The sequence below is a fragment of the Telmatherina bonti genome, assembly GCF_933228915.1.
Source record: "Telmatherina bonti genome assembly, chromosome: 9".
Classification (NCBI taxonomy): domain Eukaryota; kingdom Metazoa; phylum Chordata; class Actinopteri; order Atheriniformes; family Telmatherinidae; genus Telmatherina; species Telmatherina bonti.
In genome coordinates, this window is record NC_136627.1 from 27,614,181 (window position 1) to 27,636,545 (window position 22,365).

Below are 22,365 nucleotides of genomic sequence, written 5' to 3' on the forward strand. Positions count from 1 at the left end.
TCCATGCCCAACACACACACACACACACACACACACTGGAGTTACCTATTGGACTGAGAGGATCCTTTTAAAACATCCATTTCACACTGATTGTCGCCTAATTTTCAAGCTTCGACGGAGGTCTGACAGACTTTTATGAGCAAGGAGCTTATTGTTGTTCAAAGCCACGACAGTCTGCGGTGCAACTCAATTTAGGTGGCGCGCGCGCGGCAACGCCAAAGGAGTGACAGCTGACATTCGCGCAACGAGACAAGAAAAGATCCGGATCAACTTCAAAAGTGAAGTGCACAAGTTGTTAAGGCTGGAATATAAGAATCGATGATTCCTGCAGGACACGAGAAGAAATCCACTTAGACCTACAAAATGTTCAAAAGGGGTGAGTAAAGTCTCAAGTTTTGTCGCAGATTAACTCATTTCCCTGCAGGATTACATCTGGCATGATTCGGATCGTGTCCACTGCTTGTACTTGTCACGCTCATGAACAGATGTTTAGCGTAAACAAGACACGTTCATAATGCACCACGCTGCCCTGCAGATGTGTTATTACAGGCGATGCGCCATTTGAAGCGCATCTTTAATTTCCACAACACGCACCGAAGGTCTCTGGGAATGAAATATTCAGGATACATCGGGACGACTGAGTGATATTAATACAGCTGATGCCGCACTGCAGTTTATGACTTATGTCCGGGTCATAAGGCTATCTCTACGAGCACTGTACTCAGCTGAGAGATAATTATTTACTGCATGTCAGGACATTTGAATGTGACGAGGCACATAGCAAGACTTTTCTCTGCAGGCTGCAGAAGCTCTGAAGACCTTTAGCACCTCAAGTAAAAAAAAAAAAATAAAATAAAAAAAATAAAAAGATAAAAGCCCCCCAAACTTTTAATATGACTATCCCTTATTCACATGAGACCACTCTTACTTGATAGCTCTTTTTCGCCTCAAGAACTGTTTTTTTTCATATCAGGTTTTAATTGGTCATAGAGCTGCATAGCTGTCTGCGCAGTATGAGAGTAAAACCTCTAATGAGAATGAATTACAGTACTACATGCCCCCACTGTGCTATTATTGAGGAAGTGAAATAACAGTTAAATTAAACTGTTTCTCATTTTGCTGTGGTCCCCTTGATACCTCCTATGGACCTGGAGATCCCCAGACTCCACTTCAGACATCACTGCATTTGGCCTGAAATGTGCAAGACAGACAACTGACCAGGTCTCTTGGTATCTTATGTAATCTTTGTAAGACAAAACCTGCACAGGACATACTAAAACCTTCAAAAAGCCACACTCGGTCTCACACACACACAACCATGCATTCTTGGTGGAGGTCACCACAAAACACCCCTTGTGTTGAGATTGTATTTACTTAGTCTGTTTTGCGAGAAAAAAAAAACCCCATCTGTTAAGAGTGTGTTTGTTTCTGCTGTGTGCCTTGGGGGCAGAGAAAAACATGTTTTTCTTGCTGCCATCGGATCGATTATTGCTGTCCCAACAGTTGAGATAAAACACATCGTAGTGATAACTGCTTAAAGCAATAACAGCTTTGGGGGAACGTTGCATTTCTGAGCCTGCACCCTTACAGCTATTCATACACAAAAAGGCCAGTTTGTTGTCGTCTTTCATAAGACGACTTGCACATCTGGATTTTTTTTTTTTTACATTCCCTGTAGAGAACAGATGTGTCAGACTTAGCTTTCTGTCAGTCTAATGCTGCTTAATGGCAATGGGATTATTCAGAATATCTCTGAGAACCCCCAAAAAGATGATTTAATAAAAAAGTGTATATTCATTTTGTATCTCCAAAGAGAGTTCAAAGGATATATATATATATATATATATATATATATATATATATATATATATATATATATATATATATATATATATATATATATATATATATATATATATATATATATGCGCACATGAATCAGCTGTCTTGCTTCACAATGCTGGACAGGTAATCACTTAATTCAAGACGAATGACTTCAAAGTACAGATTACACCAGTCTGCCAAAAGTGCTCAGTGTGCCAACATGTCTGAGTCTAAAAGGGTGAAGCAGAGATGCGTCAGCTTTGGCAGGAACGGTGCCGAAGTTTCTCTGGTGAATTAGATTTTTTTTTTTCACCTAAAATAACACATTTCAAGGAGCCTTCCTGATGCATTAGGTGCAGCATTTACTGTGACAGATCCACCATTCATAAACATATAGAAGCAGAAACATGTTGCAGAACCTTCCAGGCTGGCTTAACACTGTGGCTTGATGCTCCTGATTTTCATTTTTTTATGAAGTGGACACCAAGATTTATAATGATCCCAAAAAAATCTCACTTTTGTATTGATTTAGGTACAGGTTTATTATGGCTGTCACATGGAATTATCACGTCTAGGAGTTCTCAAGTGTGTTTGAACGCAACCTTTGTTTTTGTGTGCATCTGACTGCAAGTGTGACAACACTGTCTTACAATGTATGTGACTTATAGAACATGTGAGTGAATCTGCTTTTGGATAGATGTGAACATAGCCATGCAAGCACACATGGCATTAGGTCTCTCTCTTTACTTCTGTATCTGTCTTGTTTTTACAATATTCCTTTTTTCTCAAAAACCGGTCAACCACAGGGTGGGCACAAGGGATGATCTGTCAGAGCAGCTCTGAGATGGAAAGGACAAGATGTCCACTGAATTTCCGATGCTGTAATTGCTGCTACATGTTATTCAGGATTATAAGAGGCTCAACTGAAGCTTTCTCTGCTTTGGTACATAACAAATAGTCCAGACAGACATAGACAGGTGGCAGTCTCACATAGTTTTTTGTTTTTTTTTTAAAAAAAGGGAAAAACTTAATATAGGATTTTGGCATTGTTTTGACCCATTCAGTAAGACGTTCTGACAGATCTTTGAGCAGGTTCATTATATTGTTGAATAGCTTATAAATCTATCTTCCAAAGATTTGAAACATGACATAAAATATCTTAGCCAGCAGGAACGGTGCTGGATGTATGTCAATGTGACACTACTGCAGAAAAAAAAAAAAAAGGGGGGGGGGGGTACTTCTAAACTACTTTTGATGTATGAAAAAGTAATTTCACCAAAGAACATATAGAGCAAGACTGTGTTAGTCCCTGAGGCATAAAGACATCCAGAATGTTTTTGTTCTAAGATTGTTCCACAAGTTGGTCCCATTAGATTTGGCTCATTACTGGCCTCTGTGGAAGTGGGGCTACAGGAAAAAAAAAAGCAAAAAAAAGCAAAGGAGTACTCCATACTTAGAGTTTGAAGTAGTTTGCAGGCAGACAGTGGGAAGGAAATCAATAAAATCTGTCTTTGAATATGTTAATTCTATAATGTGCTAAATTGATTCTGAGAACTTACATATTAGTGATTTTACTCCAGAACTAAGCTGGACAATCTCAAACTTAGCAATGTTTCTATGAGGGGAATATATATATATATATATATATATATATATATATATATATATATATATATATATGTATGCTGTGTCACTGATATTATTTGGACAATGACTTCAAGTGGTTAGCATTAAAAATCAAAACTACATGGTTTTGGTCAAGAACAAACATAGTTTGGGGAACAGCTTCTGCTTTTCACAACATAATCATCACCATCATGGATGCAATTTTTTTTAACTTTATCATGCACACTTGCTCTCATGAACATCACACAGTCTCCCAAAAGAATTACAATATGTTTAAGCCAGTGCAAAAAGAGGACATCTTGTTAAATTCAACAGTTCCTCTGCTGAATGAATGACTGAATTATTATTTCATAACCTTCATGCTTCCTTCATGCAAAACAAAAATGGCATCCTCATTAGTGACAAGTAACTAGAACACAAAAAGCTCTTTGCAGTGCACAAATTAGGTCTTTTTTCCCTTCAGGTATACATTTTTACTGCATTGTGATTATATTAAACAATGATTGTTTGAAACCTACAAAAAAAATTGCCTTCAACTGATGCCCCACTGTAGAAATGTTTAAGCTCTTGCGGTAATATTACATATATTATACCATTTAATGTTCAACAGACTAAAACATGCAAAACCATGTGCTTATTGTAAAATATGTTGCTGATGGCTTAAAAAAATTAGCGGTGCATGCATGCACACGTACATACACATACACTTGATAGGGTTTGTGTTTTGGTCGTGTCAGGCTTGCAAGATAAGATTAATTAGGACATGCATTTGCACAGAATCTATTTAATGTGATGAGCATTCTTAATGGAATTTAGCTTAAAGAGCACAAAGAGAAGTGTATTAACACTCCAGCTTAACAAGCCGTACATTAGCGCACCCGAAAATGTATGAAAACCAATTTAGCTGAAATTTTGCGTCGTGAGCATATAATCTGAAATGAAACAATAAAGAAAGAGTTTGTTTCTTCGCCTTCCAGCAGCAGTGCCGACAATAATGCATCAGTAGCCGTTAATAGTGATTGTGGCACTTTATAGAATCTGCTTTAAGTACATGCTTTAACTATACAATAGCACAATCCTTATGTTGCTTCTGGTGCATGCAGGCAGAGTTGGAGGATTTTCCATTAAGGATTTCAGCACAACAAATGCAGCACAAAGGAAACACCTGTGGCCTCTGCTCTTCAGCCTTCCAGCTCTGCTCACTTGTGCAGGCTGTCTCTCGTGCCCATGTGTCAGCGGCATCACAGCAGCCCTTCAGCCACTAAACTACACTTATGCTCCTCACAATATCAAATAAGCACTGATAAAAAGGAGCTCCTCTCTGTCACAGAGACTTTTTTCTTCTCTTATTTTCTACCGAGCGATGATATGACTCATAACCATCAAGTACTGTGTTGAAATGTACGAGGAAAATATTGAAATAATCCAAACAAATGTTTGCCTCTATAGGCACATGGGGTAGCTGTCTGCAGACTAGGAATCACACAGTGCCCAGAGCAAGCTGAATGATTAGAAATGTTTAGTAAAAATTGCAGAAAAATAAAACTGGCCCATCTGTCATTGCATGTTGCAAACTTTCAGTCAGTCTTCAAGACCCAGAGAAAGTTCTATTTAAAGAGAAAACATTTTCTTGCTTGTATTATCGGCATCATAATCCTCTCAGAGTGTCGGCCTTGTGCTATCACTCCCTGTCAGCTCCGCATTGTTGTACTTTCCTGCGTGACTTGTGTTTCTGCGGGGGTGAGAGGCAGCGTGGACTGATGAGTGAGAGTTAGGAGGAGAGGGAGGTTTGAAGAGAAGTAAAGAGGATAATGTAGAGAGGAGCAAAAATATAAACCTCAAACTGATCCGCTAAATCTTTTTAAGCTGCCTGAAAAATAGAAAGTAAATCTGAGTGGGGGGGTGACATTTTTACCCCAACCTGACACGTGTTTAGAAGTCTAAATTTTAAAACCTTCCACACCTCTGTTTAAATCAGTAATCAAAACATCGAATGCATGGAGATGAAATATGCAAGCAAAAAAAAAAAAAAGTGTTTTTCTTTATTTTTGTTCAAGCCGTGATGTGGGAAATGTAGACAGAGTAACTCAAGAAACTGCCCAATTGGTATTCTGAAGATCTCTCTTAGAAAACACAGTCTAAGATAATTGACAGAGAAACATTACCGGTTATTGGATAGCTGAGTCGCGTTTATTATTATGGACTCCCAGGCAGTGCACCTCCGGCTCTGTCAACGCATTCCAAATGTCTGATTTAGCCAAAGGAGATTCTTGAAAACCCAAAAGCCATTTTATTTAGTGCACAATACTTTGGAGTATTTCCAAGATGGACTCTTTGGACTTTTTGATCACATGACACCTCAAAGAAAAAAAAGACAAATAATTAGCAAGTGTCTTTGCCTGTGTGGAGAAGACGGTGGACTTGTGTGTCCCATCTTCATCATAAACAGATGCCTCCTTTTTTTTTTCAGGAGCCATTTCACACTTCCCTGTCAACCATTTCAGGATGAATTAGGTCATGAGGGCTGTGAGTTCAGAAGTGGATGTGGCGCTCTCATGCAGCACAGGGCTGTTTTATTTATGCAGCCTGAAGAGACATCTGAACGATTAAATCCACACAACATTTGGACTTTAAATAGGAGTCAGAGGCGGAAATTGCAGAACGTGCGCTGAAAAATTCTGCCCATCTCGGTTTGCCCTATTAAGAAGAAAAATCACCTGATTCGGATGCAAGCGCCATTTTCTTTACCTCCGTTGTGGAAATGAGATGCAAGGATAGTCATTAGTGGATGATAATGAGGTGAAGGAGACAAACAACCTAAGCCCTGTTGGTTTTTCTGATATTAATAATTAATTTGTGATTAAGTGGCTAATTGGAGTTTAAAGGTCAATGTCAACTAGAATGCCATGAGTCTTAGAAGACAGGAGGGAGGATGAGGGGGGAGGCTGGGGGAAACAGTCCAGGAGACTGTTGACAGTAATCCCGGGGGCTCTCCTGCTAAGGTGACAGCTCTTCCCCTTCTTGAGCTTTCCTCCCCAGGCAACACTGCCTCTGTGTGCTGAGGACAGCAGTTCAGCTTCCCTAGCACCTGGGCATCTGCCCTTTTGGCATTGAGAATGTAAAGTGGCATATCATCAAAACAGAGCAGAGTCTAGGAAAAAGGAGGTGGTGATGTATATCTCACATGAAAGTTGTTCCTTTAATCTGATTAAAAGCAAATATGATATGTTATTTTGATTGTATGCAGTCTCGCCAGCACGGGCGATGCGCTAAGCAGGCTTTCACCAGAATGCATCGTCTCCTGACTCCTTGCATTGATTTATCTTGCTTATTAAACCTCAGATTATTCTTCCATTCCATCTACATCACAGTCAGAACTCATTTAGTTCAAGATGTTTGACGTGAAAACAATCGCTAATTCAGTCTCCAGAGTTTGCAGGTGCTGAGATGCTTCCAAACGGGGCTTTTCTGCTTTGGCTGCGAGGCAAACTTAAAACACTCGATGGGGAAAGAGGGAATGAAAGGAAAGAAGGAAGAATCATCTCTCTATTTCTAAGACCTCTGTCTTTGGAAATGTGCTTCTGCTCACCTCCTGCTCCGCAGCTCCACCACATTTGGCCTTGTCATCCGTGGCGTTAATGAGACAGGCTATTGTCACATCTGAGCTCAGTCCATGTAATATCCATCGCGCCGTGTTCTGGTTCTGGCTAATGTTATCTGTGCTCACATGTCTGTCTTTGCTCAGCCTGACTTTTAGAAACGGTAAAGCTGCTGGTAATTGCCGCAACCTGTTTGACTTCAGTCTCTAGAGCTGCAGAACTACTTCCAATATTCCAACATCTTCAACCAAAACATGGCCGTTTGGCGCATTTTGGTTGATTCTGCAGCAAACTTAGCTTTGACACTTTTTCAAATGAATCTGCAACACCTTTGTATTTGACCACTCCTTTACACTATCACATTTTGGGGGTGAATGAAAGTGTTACAGACTGATACCATATTATAAGGATTCACTATGAAATCAGAAAAATTAATGAGGAGAAAATGGATGAATAAAGAAGTCAGAGTAGGGTGGAGTTGCAATAATTACTGCATGTAGGCCAAGGTCTTCCATGATCATATGTCCTTTTATATGCAAATCCATAACAATTGTCTTGGAATAGTCTTAATTTCAATGATTTACACCCGCACTTCACTGTTTTGACCTTATTATGGCTTATACGATTAGAGTAAAGGTGGATTGGATTTTCTGGAATCGCCTATTTCAGTTTACTTCAAATGATTTTTTTCCATATCTTCCTAAATCTGAGTCAAAAATATCCTGCTGTGGTTGTAGCCACCTTTATCAAATTGAACTCAATTTCTGGAATAGAAAAGATCTTTCTCGACCTTCTTTCCTTGTGTATTTTAAGGCTCTGAATTAGACTGAAGTCCTTAACATTTTTCTGTCTCTTTTTTAACAAACACTGTTCAGCCTTTGACCTCACTCATAAAAAACCAATCAAGCCAAGTAGAGCTTGCATCATAAAAATAACGAGGCATCAAACTCACGATAGAAGTGCAAAGTGCTATTTAGTATGGAGGACTGAAAGTGGCGAAATAAAAAACAAATGTAGAACCAAAAAATGGCTCAATAAAGAAACTGATATAGAAATAAATGATCCTTTTTTTCCCAGCCTTTCACCCCATTAATTTCTGGGATAGGCTCCAGCTTCCCACAACCCTGAATTGGAACAAGAGGTTAAGAAAATGGATAAAAGAAACCTATAAAACGTGCTAAATTTATAATTATATCGTCATTTTCTACAATTTTTTAACTGTTTTAACCTACTTCTATTTATTTGCTTTTCCAAGGCATTTTCCATTTAACCTATTAATTTATACTGTGATTTTTTTTTTATTTCTTACATCCATTATTTAAATGCCTGTATTAATTCTGGTGTAATTTAAGTTCTCATCCCCAAATTTATTTATTTCCATATTTTATTTATTTATTAATTCATTCATGGACACTTTCTTTTTCGCAGTCATATTCCCATAGAGAAAGTTGGTTTTTTTTCTGTGTTTGTTCTTTTATTATCTTTGTCTCCTTTTTACATTTCTTCATTTACTTCTGTCTCATTATGTCCTCATCTATTGGTCTAACAACACAAAGCAGATAATAGGCAGCTCTAGGTCATACGGTCACAGGTCACAGGGTGCCTGTGTTGAAAAAAAAAAAAGAAAGAAAACGAGTCGTTTTTATTAACTTGATTGAAGTGGATAAAGCAAGTATGATTAAAGGGTGGATGGGTAATGCTGTTTAGTGATGTAGAGATAAAATAGACTGGACAAAACAGAGTAGATGGTGCTCCAGAATAGATTGGAAAGAGCTGAGAGTTGCCGCCAACTGTTGGCAGCTTTTAATCAGTCGGACAGGTCGTAACTGCTGGTGCTTAACAATGAGCGCTGTATTGATTTGTCAAATAAAATAACCACTAAGTTGCTCATTTATTTATTTTTATTGTATATTTGTCCATATAGTTCAGGGGAGCTTGCATTATGACAGTGAGAAAGGCTTGGAGTGTGTTTGTGTGCGGACCAATGGAAAACCAGGGAGAAGATAAAACGAAAAAGGTTCTTCTAGGTTCTTTTGAGGTTATGAGGCCAACAGCAAAAAATTCTTCAAAGATTTACAAGTTTTCATGTCGGTGATTAAGGCAGCATTCTCTGAGCATCACAGCCAACTTTACCAGAACCTTCTGCCAGTTCGTTGCTAGTTGTGCATGTCTGCAGCTGGAACACCCCCTCAGTTCCTGCATCAACTCAAAACTGTAAGCAGTCATCACTGACAGTGAGTCTCAGCTAAGACAGTAACATCCCAAAGATCCTGTACAATCGCCTGCTGAAAGTCAGCCATTTCTGCAAGCTTTGACGTGCTCCAAACCTCCATCTCCCTCCTGAGGCCACAAGCTGCAGAGCCAGGCTGAGCCAAACAGGCGCGGCTGCACAGTCCTCTCCGCACTAACAGCCTGTGACCTGCTCAGTGTTGATTGACCAATAGGCAAGGATCTGACCCCCATGCCTGGAAAGACAACCCCTCATTTACATAATGAGGCAGAAATGCATAAAAGAATGTAAAAAGGAGACAGAGAAATGTCACAGAGGAAACACAGAAATGACTGCACTTGGTGAAGTAATACAGGAAGAAAAGGCTTGGCTGAAAATGAAGACATAAATCTAACTGTGATAAATGAAAAAAAATAATAAATAAAATGCCAGATGAAAATAAAATACAGAAATATTTCACTTTGGGGATTAGAAAATGTAAAAAAAAACAATAATACTGACATACATAGAGTAGAGTATGTATCACCGCCAAACCTCGGACCTCCGGAGATCATTTCCAACTAACACAAAGACAAAGCAGACCTTAGAAGCCTTTTTTCACCTAGACTATATATGTTTTAACCACAAAACAAAAAAGGAAAGGCTGACCTCATGATTTTTTTTAAAACAGTTGTGTGGTTTGAATTGTGCTTCGTGTTGGTAGCAAGGTTCGGTAGAGACTTTTATCTGAGTTTCCTCCACTTGTTTTGGTGTGTGGGACTGGGATTTAAACAGAGAATCTGGATGAAGTCAAAGTGCTGTAATTTTGGGTACATGGTTAGTTCACCTGGTGGTGCAGGTGTCATATACACTGAAAAGACTTTGGGGGGTCCTGGATTTTACACATGGGACACTAGCTCAAACAAGACTGAGAAACACTGACATACAGGCAAAAACAGAAAAATAAAAGACATTTGAAAAAGCACCGAATGAATAAATAAATTAAACTGAAAATTGCATTGAAAAGTAAATAAATAGGCATTCATATTATGCTAATTTAAAGAAATACAAACATATGTCATATGTTATCGGTTTGTTAACGAAAAGACAGTTTTCATATATTTTTATATACTTTATTGCCTCATCAGTTTATTTACTGCGCCATGTTTACATTTCTATATTACTTTTCATTTTGACAGTTTGGATCCTTCATAGTCTTTTGATTTTCCCAGTTTCTTTCACATAACACACAATGCATGTTTGAAATATTTTTAGTCCTGTGCTGCAGTGCATCTCTGGCCTCCTTAATTCATGTTGCAGTGCTTTCTTTTCTCTATTTTGGTAAGTGGTGTGGCTAAGGACTGCTTTAGAATAGAATAGAAATGGTTGCAAAATGGAGAGCAGGTTGTTATAAATTTCACCTTGGAAATTCCAGGAATTCGTTTGTGAATCCTAACGAAGTGTTTTCATTTGCCCCTTGCTCAATTTAATTCATCTTGGTCCCAATCATTTTTAGTCTTTTTTTAAAAATTATTTTTAAAGATAATTAAAGCATTTTTCCTTTAGATATAATTTTTTTTCTACTTTTGTCCTCTATTTTTTTTTTTTTTTTTTTTATTTCTTAATGCTAAGTAAAAATGGAAAGCTTAGAGCTGTTTTTATGAGGTTTCTATCCATCTGCTGTGGTTGGCAAGGGACCTTGGAAGATAAAACTGCCTCTTGCCCAGCCTGAAGTTAGAAAGAAAAGGAGAGAGAGAAAAGGAGAAAGAAAATGTCAGGCTAATAGATAGTCACTACCATGTTTGCTATGTGTCATAGATCCTGTTCCCAGTCAAAGCCTCAATCACACACTGTTCAATTCCTATGGGAGTTCTGGGAACACAGAGATGCCACAGTCTGACAGGGAACACTGCTACAGCTCTTCCCCAGCAGCCCAGTATAAGATCACTGTCTAAGCCATGTGCACCTCTGACAGCTCCAACTCTTACTTAAACTACAAATATCTTTATTCCCTGATGGCTGGGAACAGCCTACAGTTTGCCCTCAGCAACTGTGCTAATATGTCTCCCGTCCCAATGCAGAGACCTGCTTGACGTGAAAGTATATTTTAGAAATGGAACGTAATCTAGAGGGTAAATATAGCAGATGTCATCTGTTGCCAGCTCTCCAGTGAAACAATAAACACAGAGCGTTGGCGGAATACTGGCTTGTTTTATCACTGAACTGGGGTTACATAAGATTTATGAACTGCCATGGTGGTAACAATTCTGTGTAAAAAGGGGATTGATAGTGTTTGGTACTGAAATTCCTCTGGCTGAGACATTAACTCAGCAGATTTGTCCCTGTCTTCACAAGTACAGCCTTGTCAATTATGTAAAAGAGCAAAACAACAGCTCGGAAAAGACAGCACTTGGTGTATGAAAGTCATTTACACATCTTTATTCCCATAAGTGTTTTCATGTGTTTATGCCATAATATGAGCTGTTCGTTCATTCCTGTGTGTTTGTCTGCTAATTCACACCATCACCAACATGAGTCCCCTCATTCCTCAAGGGCAAAGGCGTCAAGGGCAAAACAAGCACTCGGGTTTTTACGACCATAAAAGAAAAGTGTTAATAAGGACTTGTTTAGTTGTGCATTTCACAGAAGAAAAGGGAGGCAGAAGACTTCATTATTGTAACTGTGAGATACAGGACGGGGAAGAAATGGAGTGAGCGTGAGGACAGGAATTAGATTCTGTCAGGTCTCTAATGGAAGAGCCAGGTTTTGGGTGTCAGGGGTTTTCTTTCTAGTGATGGATTGGGAGGTTAACCATCGCTATGAGTTAGATAGCCCAGTGCACAGCATCCTCTGGCGCCACTTTAAGGACAAAGTCCTTTTAAAGCCGCCCAATCTCAGACTTGATACTAAATTATAACTAGGGCATTTTTCTTCCTGTAGTTTCCGTGGACAATGCTTCATGTTTTGACACTTTCAGTTTTGGGGAGTAAACTGAAACTTAACTATTTACATTTATTTTTACAGACAGAAAGAAAGAAATCTTAAAAACTCCCACTTGGTCTCATTATAGTAGATGTTAACATAGATAAATATCTACAAACAATCATATATGAGAGAAAAAGTGAAATACCTGCAAACAAACAAATCTGTTAGAAAGTTTCTTCATTTTACCACTCCATGGGTTTAGTTGGTGTTTATAAAAGGAAAACTCTGAATTAATTAGTTTGAACTAGCTAATCTCCGACTGCTTTGCGTCAGTATAATGCTGCACACGGTCTTGCTTTAGCATTGATAAAGATATGATGCTGTAAATCTCATATCAAGCAAAGTTGCTTGTTTTTAGGCATGTATGTTTACCTATATCATAGTTTTTGTACAGGCTTTTTACTCAAATGACTTCGTTGACACTTAAAGGATCTGAATACTTCTTCCACCACTGATTAATCACAGAGTAGATGTTTGCAAGTTTATCACCTGTATTAAACTTTGTCTTCCTCTAAACACAGTCACACATGCTTTTGTGGGAGAAATGGAATTTGATATTTTATATTACATTGTCAAAAACAAAGGCAAAAAAAAAATGGATTGTGACAGAAAAAAGGAAGGAGGGAAGAAATAGTCAATGTGTTGTATCAATGTACTTTATACAGCCTATAACCCCCTCAGAAATGCCCATTTCCCCAAAACACAGTAGATGAGGCTCACGTTTAGGACACATGCTTTCCTATTACACGTACAAGCTCACATTCACTTTCACACACACTGAATGAAATGTGTAACCTGTAGTACCCATGGTCTTGAGATAAAACTGTAAAAGTCATGTTATACCAGACAGCGAGGTGGGGAAGATGAATGATGATTGATGACTGAGTGACAGATGAGGTCATCTCTAGGTTAACATATTTGGTTCAGCAACCTTTTTCTTTTTTTTTTTGCTGTTCTTTGTAATAAGATATGTTCATCCATGTTGGCTGAGCTGAAACCTCATATTATTTAGTAACTATGTTGTCTCTGGCTGTTCTGGAGTCCTTGTGGTTGCCAGTGTTTGGTCATTGTTATGACTATAACCATTGATCTAATTGTTCTCCCTGATTTAAAATGCAAATTGCCCTCATAGTTGCTTGTCTGGGATTGGCTGCACTCCGCCACACCTTCCTCACCTGCTCCCTGGTTCACTGCCCGCTGGACCAATTGCTGCTTCCGCTGCTTCATTCCAAAGACAAATTCTGGTGGCATCTCCTGGTTTGATGGCAGTGGTGTCTGTTTTTGTTAGGCAGGTTGCAGGCTTAGGAGAAACTCTGCTTGTTAGGTTGCAGTTTGACATGTGTGTCTTGTGTGTTTGCTTGTGTTGAAACAGTTACAGACACAGCCTTAAAGACTGTGTTAGAGTTGCTTTAAGCCTTTGTTGTGGGGAGACATCGTCATTTAGGTTGTCTAACCCCTTTCTGCTCTTGTTTTGTGGGGTTATTTAACAGCGCTGCTTCCTGTTGTAGATTTGTTTTGTTGGTAGTGAAGTTAGCCAGTTTGTTGTTTGTTTGTGTTGAACAATAATTAGTTAATTAGGGTGATTTATATCTATTGAGTCCCTTATTTGTTTCTTTAATTCGAGCAGCAAAACCCAACCAGTTCTGTTTGCATGAAGGACACTTGGAACGACAAACCCACCTTTCATCTGAGCTCTCTTCTATGAAAGTGGATTTTCTCTTATCGAGGTAACTTCAGGGTTAACCCTGGGTTTTTTGCACTACAAGGCTGGTTCACTGATTCATGCATAACACCTTATACTGAAATGGTAACCTGCTGCGAAACAGGTTTTAATCTGGACAAGAGATCGAGTATAAACACACTGATTCTTGACCAATCTGTTCTTCTGGAAAATGTCCTGCCCATTCTGATGATGTTTGTGCGCAAAGAGTAGTGTTTGGGAGATAAAAGGGATCCCTGTATAGATGCATCCTTTTAATGAAGAATGAGCCAATGACTTATTAAAGTATGCTTTTGTTCTTGACTTGTTGCCAAGTCCATTTTACTCCACCAGGGTTGCCTATAAAATAAAGATAAATTAATTTAAATAAAAAAAGGAAATACAAAGGAATGGAAGGAATAGAGGACGCGCTGGGTCCGAAACGACTGTGTGTTGTCTGTTTATATTGTCTGGTCAGTTAATTTGATATAATGTCACAAATCTATGCAGTAACAGAATCACAATTTTCTGCCAGTATTCCTTTCTTGCTTTTGCTGCAGCAACAGTGTTTTTACTCTGGATGGTGTGTTTGATTATTAATATTTCCAAAGAATAATTGTCTGCTACTTCATCCTGAAGTATCTTGCTCTGCAGGGTTTCTTTGTGTCTGCTATTGGTCAGACTTTTAGACACTGCAAACATCAGTGTGCACTGATCCAGACTGGAAAACCCCGAGTTGAATTAACCAGCTTTGCTGTACCGCTTATCCAGATAACTGAATGTCTGAATAATTCAACCTAGTTAAGAGTTTCCAGAGTTTGTTAATCTTGCTTTGTGGTAAAGGTATTTTTATTTTATGTTACGTTCTCCCTCCCTAGCCAAGCTAGGATGTAACATTCATATGAACAGTGTGGTGGTACTGGGAGGAGTAGGTATTAAATTTAATTTAGCAAACAAGAATGAAAAACAATCCATGCATTTTCACATGGCTTCACCTCCCACTGTCTGAGGATGTTTTCTGTTCCTGGTAACTATAGATAATAAGTAATCCAAAAAAGAAAAGGAGACAGAAAAACAAAAGTGACCAGTTAATACTATGTGATAACCTATATTACATAGCTGTGGTGTCTCACACTGGATTGTGGGTTCAATCTTTTGAACTCTTCAGCAGAACTGCTTGGCTGTCATCATAAATTGAATCATCAATTGTGGACTCCCTGTTTGTTATCAGCTTGACAACCTCTATGTAGCCCCAGTCTAGCAGACACCATTCTCTATTGCATGTTACACTCAACACTAGGTGATAATTCACAGAATGGACATGATGCCGTGTCAACTAAAATGATAAAATAGCTGTTCACCCTTATTGGAAAAGTCTTTGTTCAAGTCACAAATGAACAGAGAGTTGGGCTCATTTCTTCAAACACCTATATAAATATGTACTGACACCTCAGGAGTTGTCCCCTGTAGGATAACTCCTGACAACTGCATTCAGTTTATTGATACAGTGTAGAAGAGAGACCTCCTCTGTGTCGAACATTTTGTCAAACTGGGCTTCAAATATCTCACCTTGTTTATGATGTAAATATCATCCGTGTGTCCCAAAGTCTCCATGCAATACAAGCTTCGTGATGTGGCAGTTAGAAGAAGAAGCGCTCATGTCCCAATCTGTTAGGGTCCCTCACAGCAGGCCCCGCCACACTCGCTGCACAGGTTTGCAGCTGTCTGTTAAAATGCATACATTTAGTCAGCTTCTCAGCTCTGCAAGGAGTTCCTCAGCTTATGAAACCATGCGATGATGGCACCATTATCCTGCTGATCGGAATAGCTCTTGGCTCTGTGTGGGAGCAGCTGGGGGTGATCTGGCTGCAGGTGCACACACACACACACACATACACGCACGTATACATAAATATACACAAACACACACATTCTGTCTATCTCTTTTGGAAATTCACTCTATTGTTGTTCCATCCGTGTACGTATGAGCCCTCTTCAGCCTCCCACCAGCAGGTGTAAGCACTTCTATAAAACTAAAGGACTTCAGTATTCTCTCCCTATACACTACTCATCTACTCATCATGGCCCACACAGTCCTCCAGATGAATGTGATATGATCATGCATGAGGGAAACAAAACAGTTTGTACTACAAAGTTTTGTTTTGTTTTGGCTCACAACTGTTGTGTTAAATATTCAGTTCCAACTGAGAAAGCACAACTTTTAGTGAAGCTCTGTTTTTTTTTTTTTCTTCATTATTCATTTGATGACTAATATTTCTGTTTGTACTGATTGCAAATTTATGAGCAAGGACCCTGGCATGACCGAGCAAGATTATTGGTTTAATAAGGAGGCAGATTAGCTGGCAGCTCGAAGGAGAATTAGAAGTGAGAGTATGGATGAATGTGTCCTTATCAGGGATGTCCTGTGATTTGTGACTTAGGAGAAAGACGCTCAGTCAGGGAGGCTGTGTTTCAGGGGTCATTGACCCGAGTGGACTGCAGACCCACCAGATGGTCTCTGAAGGAGAGACGAGTAGGAGAGTAGGAGAGAAGATTGTATGAATAAATGTGAGAAGGGATGAATAGGATAAAGATGATTTGAGAAATGAAGGTGACAACGGGGATGGCAATGTGATAAAGGGGGAAAATAATGGATGAGTAAATGAAAAAAAAAGGAGGAAGGGATGAATGGATAAATGAATGGATGGATGATTGGGTAAAGAATGAGGATTGCATAAATGCCTAAATGATGTATGGCTAAGCAGGAAGAAGGATGAGTTTTTTAAGACTAAAAAAATCACATAATTAAAAAAGTAATTATATTGTAATATTGACAGTTTATGGTAGTGTTGGTGGAAGTTAGTAAAGAACGTCCTGTACTCCTCTTTCTGCAGTGTGAATCTGTTTTAACATGCAACAAGTGTTCATCTGTGTAGGCTGCATATGATCTGGTGCTGGTTCTGCTTCGTCGGCCTGCAGTCAGCTCAATCGTGCATCCCTACCGTCTTCCCTGTCATACAATTACTGAGACATTTCTTAGAGTTCTGTTTGTGTTTTACCATTTTTGTATAGATTTGTGCTGGCTAAAGAAAGCATTATTCCCCGGAGAGTGCGTCTGAACACAGAGGTCATGACCTCTCAGCACCAGTCCTGCAACCCCATGGCTCAGCATGCTTAGTGTTGCAGCTCTGTAAACACTCACAGAGCTCCATCTTATCTACAGCCACAGCACTGATCAAGCATTGCACAAAGAAGAGAGACGTGTAATCAACAAGGCGGGTTGTTTTCTGTCTAATCTTCTGCCTTTTTTCTGCTGGATTCCTCACACGCTTTGATTTTCAATGGCATTTTAAAACGACAGACAAAACTAAATAAATGGATTAATATTTTCTTAATTGAATATATATTTCAGTATCATTTGTTATAGCACAATACATGAAGTGTCTCACCATGATGGAAGTGCAACAATATGCACGCGGAAGAAAAAAAAACGAGAAAAAAAAAAAACAATAGCCATGGTAAGTAGCGGCACTTGAAATGGGACACATCGACGCAAATGATTAGATCTCCCTGCAGCATTTCCTCTCTCCTCCTGGCGGGGACTGTGTGCATGGCCTCAAAATGAATAATTAATGAAAATTATGTGTTGTTAGCAAGAGTGGCAAAATCACAAGGGCTCTAACTAATTGGCAAATGTTTCACTTTTTCTTTTTTCCTCTTTTACTTTATACATATTTGACAGTTGCAGGAAATTAAGAATAGAAGGTACATAATAGGATGTGGTTTGGGCAAGGGTCAGGTGAAGTAGAACAACCAAATCAACTTATTCATTTGAGACTGAATTCAATTAGAGTTTAACTCTGTCTAGAGAAAAAGCGTTGTCTGAGAAACTGTACAGGTGCCTGAACTAATTGAAAGATCGGACCACGATAATTTTACAAACTCTCAATTAGTTTGCACTTGAAATGTGTCCCGGCACAGAGAGGCTGCCGTCCACAGAAAGAGTCTAATTACATGGGTTTCATTGAAAAGTTAATAGTTATTTTATTTATGTATTTATTTATTTATTTATTGTTTATTGCAAATTAGTTCAAGAATTGCCTCATTCTTTTACATAGTTGTAAAGTATAAAGACATTAGGGTGAAAGAAACTGCTGCTTGGGAATTTGTAAGCCAGCCAGAACTATAAATTATGCTAAAATAATTCTCCATGCCACAAATTTAAGCAGCCTTGCAGACGTACTTTTATGTCCAGACTGGGAGATTTTGAGAGTGGTGTTGGATTTTTTTTTTCTTTTTCTCCATCCTGTCGTTTCCTTGGCCTCTTTGCTTGCTGCAGAAAATTTTCTCCTCCATTCATCTTGAATTATTAAAAAGTGTTGTGATTCCCAGTATGATTGTGAATCTGGGGCTGCAGCTCTCAACTGCGCAGTCACATTTGCTTGTTTTCCCTCTCTCCTCGCAGTGTTTTCCTTGTCTTTCTCGGTTGGTACACGAGCCAGAGCATGATTCTGCAGTCCTCGTGTCCCAAATCTCACCTTGAAGGAGCGAGTTGGGGGGATTTTTAATGATTGAATCCTCAAAAAGTGGTGCCTGCCCTCTTCTACAGAGCAAATGTTATTCATCTGGATCTGTATTCAGGTCAGGGTCCTGTTCACAGGGGGAGGAGGAAAAGAAAAAAAAAAAGGATATTTTTCTTTCCCATCATGCACCAGCAGCAGGATCCAAATTGGCACAGAGGGCTGGCCAGTTTCTCCAGGGATAAGCATCCTGTCTTCTTGCCTGACACCCTTTGAAGGAAACCTGCCAGGGACTTCCATTCACCACAACACACATACACACAGAGCAAACGAAACCCGTGTTCCAAAAGACCAACACGTCCCCCCTCTTCATCGGCCGACCTGCCACATCCAATGATCCCACCTCTTATGTATTTCACGCGCATTCAAATTCCAGTGGCTGCCAAACTTGAAGTGCCAATGACTCTTTGGCACCGCAGAAACCAGAGTAGCTGCCCTAAGAAAAGGTTATGAAAACAGCTGCCGGCAGATGAAAAATTCATGCTGCGTTACCATATATTTGACTAGCCCCTCCTCAGCCTCCTCTTCTGTTTCCATTTCTCTATTTGTCTGAATGATGCACAGATGACACCAGGTAGTACAGCACATTCATCTGCTACTCTTTCCTCTCTGATTTGTGGGGGAATATTGATGTCGAGTGCACTGTCTGAGATGGATCAAGCTGTTCAGAAAACAGAGGGGTCTTTATCTGAGTCCACAAGCCCTGGCTTGTAAGGATTTTCATGTGGCATTGGCTGGATGTACACTAATAGGGCAGTCCTCAAAACATGAGAACGATCCTTTGAGCACAGTAGAGGGAGATGTTACATTGGGCTAAATAATCTTTTTCTATAGATGAAAACACTCACAGTGGAAGTACTGGCTTCGGAGCTGTGTTTCTTCACTTATGGAGTTACTTCCAGTGCAAATGTAACTCATCAAAAATCTTCTTCAGGTTCAGAATTGCCAAACCATTTAGTGTTTGCTGTTTAATGAGCTTAATAACTTGTGTCGAGGCAAGAAATCCAAGTAAAAGTGTAGCTGAAATAGCTTTGCAACACTTGTGATACATCATCAGAGGCAAATTGATTGCTTTATGGAAATACTCAGCAAGCCAGTGAGTAGTAGATTGGAAGGGTCTGCGAAGCACCAAAATGATTATACTGCACTTATGATGCTCCTCAAGCAGATGCTTGAACTTTAATCTTACGGAGCTTTCTTCTCGTCGCTCGGTCCTTGGAAATATTACTTTTGGCTGAAAATATGAAAAACTGCAGGACGGTCATTTCTAAACCCAATTAAGCCCTGAGTTCCTTATATGCATGCAAACTCTTGATTTCTTGTTAATTTTTAAAGCCGGTATTTCTATCAATGCTAATAAAAAGATGTAAAAGTTTGTAAATAATAAAAGATATATAAATATAACTGTTAAAGTATGTATTTCAGTATCAATTTTTCTTCTTTTTTTTAATGTTATGTCGAGAGTTAATTTTCTCATTATCTTGAGATGACCAGACCGTTTTCCCGTGATAACGGGATAATTTATCTGGTTATCTCAAGAAAACAAACTTTATTTTCTCAAGATAATGATGATTAAGCGGGGCTCAAAAGTAAGTGGTCACTGTGTTACACTTGATTTGATTGATTAAAATTGATCCCGTGACAGCTGGGGAGGGGCTACAGTCACGGTGCGGTGTAATTCTGGGAATGAGTGGTTGGTAAAACTTAATTATCAGACATGTCACATTTTCAGTCTTTGTCAGACTTGAGAGGAGTAAAAATCAGATGTATCAATCAGTCAGCTCTAATCCCCCCCCCCCCCCCCCCCCCCCCCCACTGCACCACACCCCTCCCAAACACTGACAGCTCTGCAGAGTTCTTCCAGTTAGAGATTGCTGCATCCAAAGTGTGAAGGAGCTCTTGCAGCTCCTTGATTCCTGTGGCAGTGAGACTGGAAACCAGCACTCCTCCCAGCACACCACAAACACACTCAATAAAATCCAGTGCAGTTTATTTATGTGCATAATTTTCTTATTTCTATAAGTCAATAATTTTAATTAAAATTGACAACAATAAGGCTTCTGGGGTGTGTGGGTGTGTGTTTTTAAAAGTGCATGCATGGGTTGTTTCCTGACTTCCTTTACAGTTCATAGACATGCATGAGTCTAAATTCTGGTTGGTTCTATGATGGACTACAAACGGCCCCTTTATGACTCAACATAAATAATCCATTATCTCAAAAAACAAACTTTATTTTATTTGAGATAACAGGATAACGTTTATATGTTATTTTTGTCTGTTTTTTGTTTATTTATTTGGAAAATCGTACTGTGATATTTGACCACTCAAACATAAAGTATTTGTAACTGGTAAAGTTGGTGTTTAGATTCCTGCTGGTCAGTATTTCTCTTCACAGATTCTTAATGAGTTTCAGGTTTGGAATGCATCTGAGCCAATCTGAAATATCGCTCTCCTGTTAATGCTTCCCTAAATATTTTGGCTGTGTGTGGCTCATTACTGTCCAGTTGGACAGTCCCACGATGCTCACGGCCAAGTTTCTTTGGGAAAAACATCAAGATTAATTCTGTGCTTATTTCCTTATTTCTTTCTTATTTCCAAAGATTAAAGTTTAGCCACTCTTTGAAAACTGTTAATAGTTGTGACAAAAGTTTCACCTTTTTAACACACTTGCAAGGCTTACATGTAGTGATAGAGGAGAAATATTCAGAGCAATATCCTTGTGGTCAGAAAAAAAGGTTAGAAATGTTATGTTTTCTTTTTAATGTTATGTTCAGCTGACACACAAGAAAACTTTATCCAACTAAACAGGAGCTTAAGTGACAATAACTTCCTTATTTAGAATTAGTAAGAACATGTTCTGGCTGGGGAGTATGTTATATTTTCTTGTGTATATCTTGTAAAGATACAGAAAAGCATCATTCATTCGAGCATCAGATCCTAAATTTTAACAGTCAGCAGAAAAATCCCTGTGAAGAAAGAAAGGTGAAATTTATTCAACACAATAAAAATCACACATTGACGAGGTTGTTGGTGGATAGATGGATTAACAAACATTATACAGGAGACTCTTTCCTGTTGACTACTGGCATAATTCTGTTTGTTTTAAGTTTCAGAAAGACAATACTAAAACTTTTTCTGTTTGGTTTTTGTGTCCTGTGAACAAAAAAGCCGAGCACAATGTTTTTTGTTTTTTTTTTTAAAGTGTTAACTTTGTACTTTTGCATTAAACTTCAGTTCACCTGAACACAGTGATATAATAAATAAATAAGTAGTAAACAAACATAAGAGTTTAAAAAATAAGGAGCATTTTAAAATGAGTTCATTGCATAGCGTTCTGTATTGTGATATTTCTGTAGCAATCGGCCTTTCTTGTTTCAGAATGTTGCATAATGCAAGTACAGCGTGTGAAACATTTCACTGGTGTTCAAAGAAATAATACCACAGTTTCTATGTCATACAAATTATAGTTGATTCAATTTTAAACTTGTTCCATTACTCAGTAATTGGAGGTATTTTACAAAAAAAACCATCACGGAGGGGCTGAAGTCAATGTTAAAGACCACGGGGATTATGAATTGAAGTTTAATGAGGCAATGGGTGGATGTTGTGGGACTGTGCACACCAGACAGTGTCAAAGCTGAGTCTTTAATTCGGATCAATGTATGGTAATGAGGCAGAAACAGATTGTCTAAGAGAGGAATTGGAAAATGAATACGGAGTTACGGGCTGCTAAAACAGCTACAACGAGGAATTGGCAGCATAATGATAATGCATGTAAAAGACTGAGGGTCCAAGCATTATCAGATTTCTCTACCTGTGCCATTGCTCATAATGCTGTGGAAG

General features: G+C 38.8%; 1 protein-coding gene across 1 annotated transcript in view; it reads left to right on the plus strand.

Annotated features, from left to right (window-relative positions):
* Positions 1–329: 329 nt before the first annotated feature.
* The window catches only part of rtn4rl1b (reticulon 4 receptor-like 1b), a gene marked incomplete at its 3' end in the record, with an annotated part of 158,052 nt that continues 136,016 nt past the window's right edge, over positions 330–22,365 (plus strand). Inside the window, exon 1 of the mRNA XM_079246375.1 lies at positions 330–376. Coding sequence (XP_079102501.1) covers positions 364–376 — 13 coding nt within the window. The 5' untranslated portion in view covers positions 330–363. The remainder of the gene's footprint in view (positions 377–22,365) is intronic.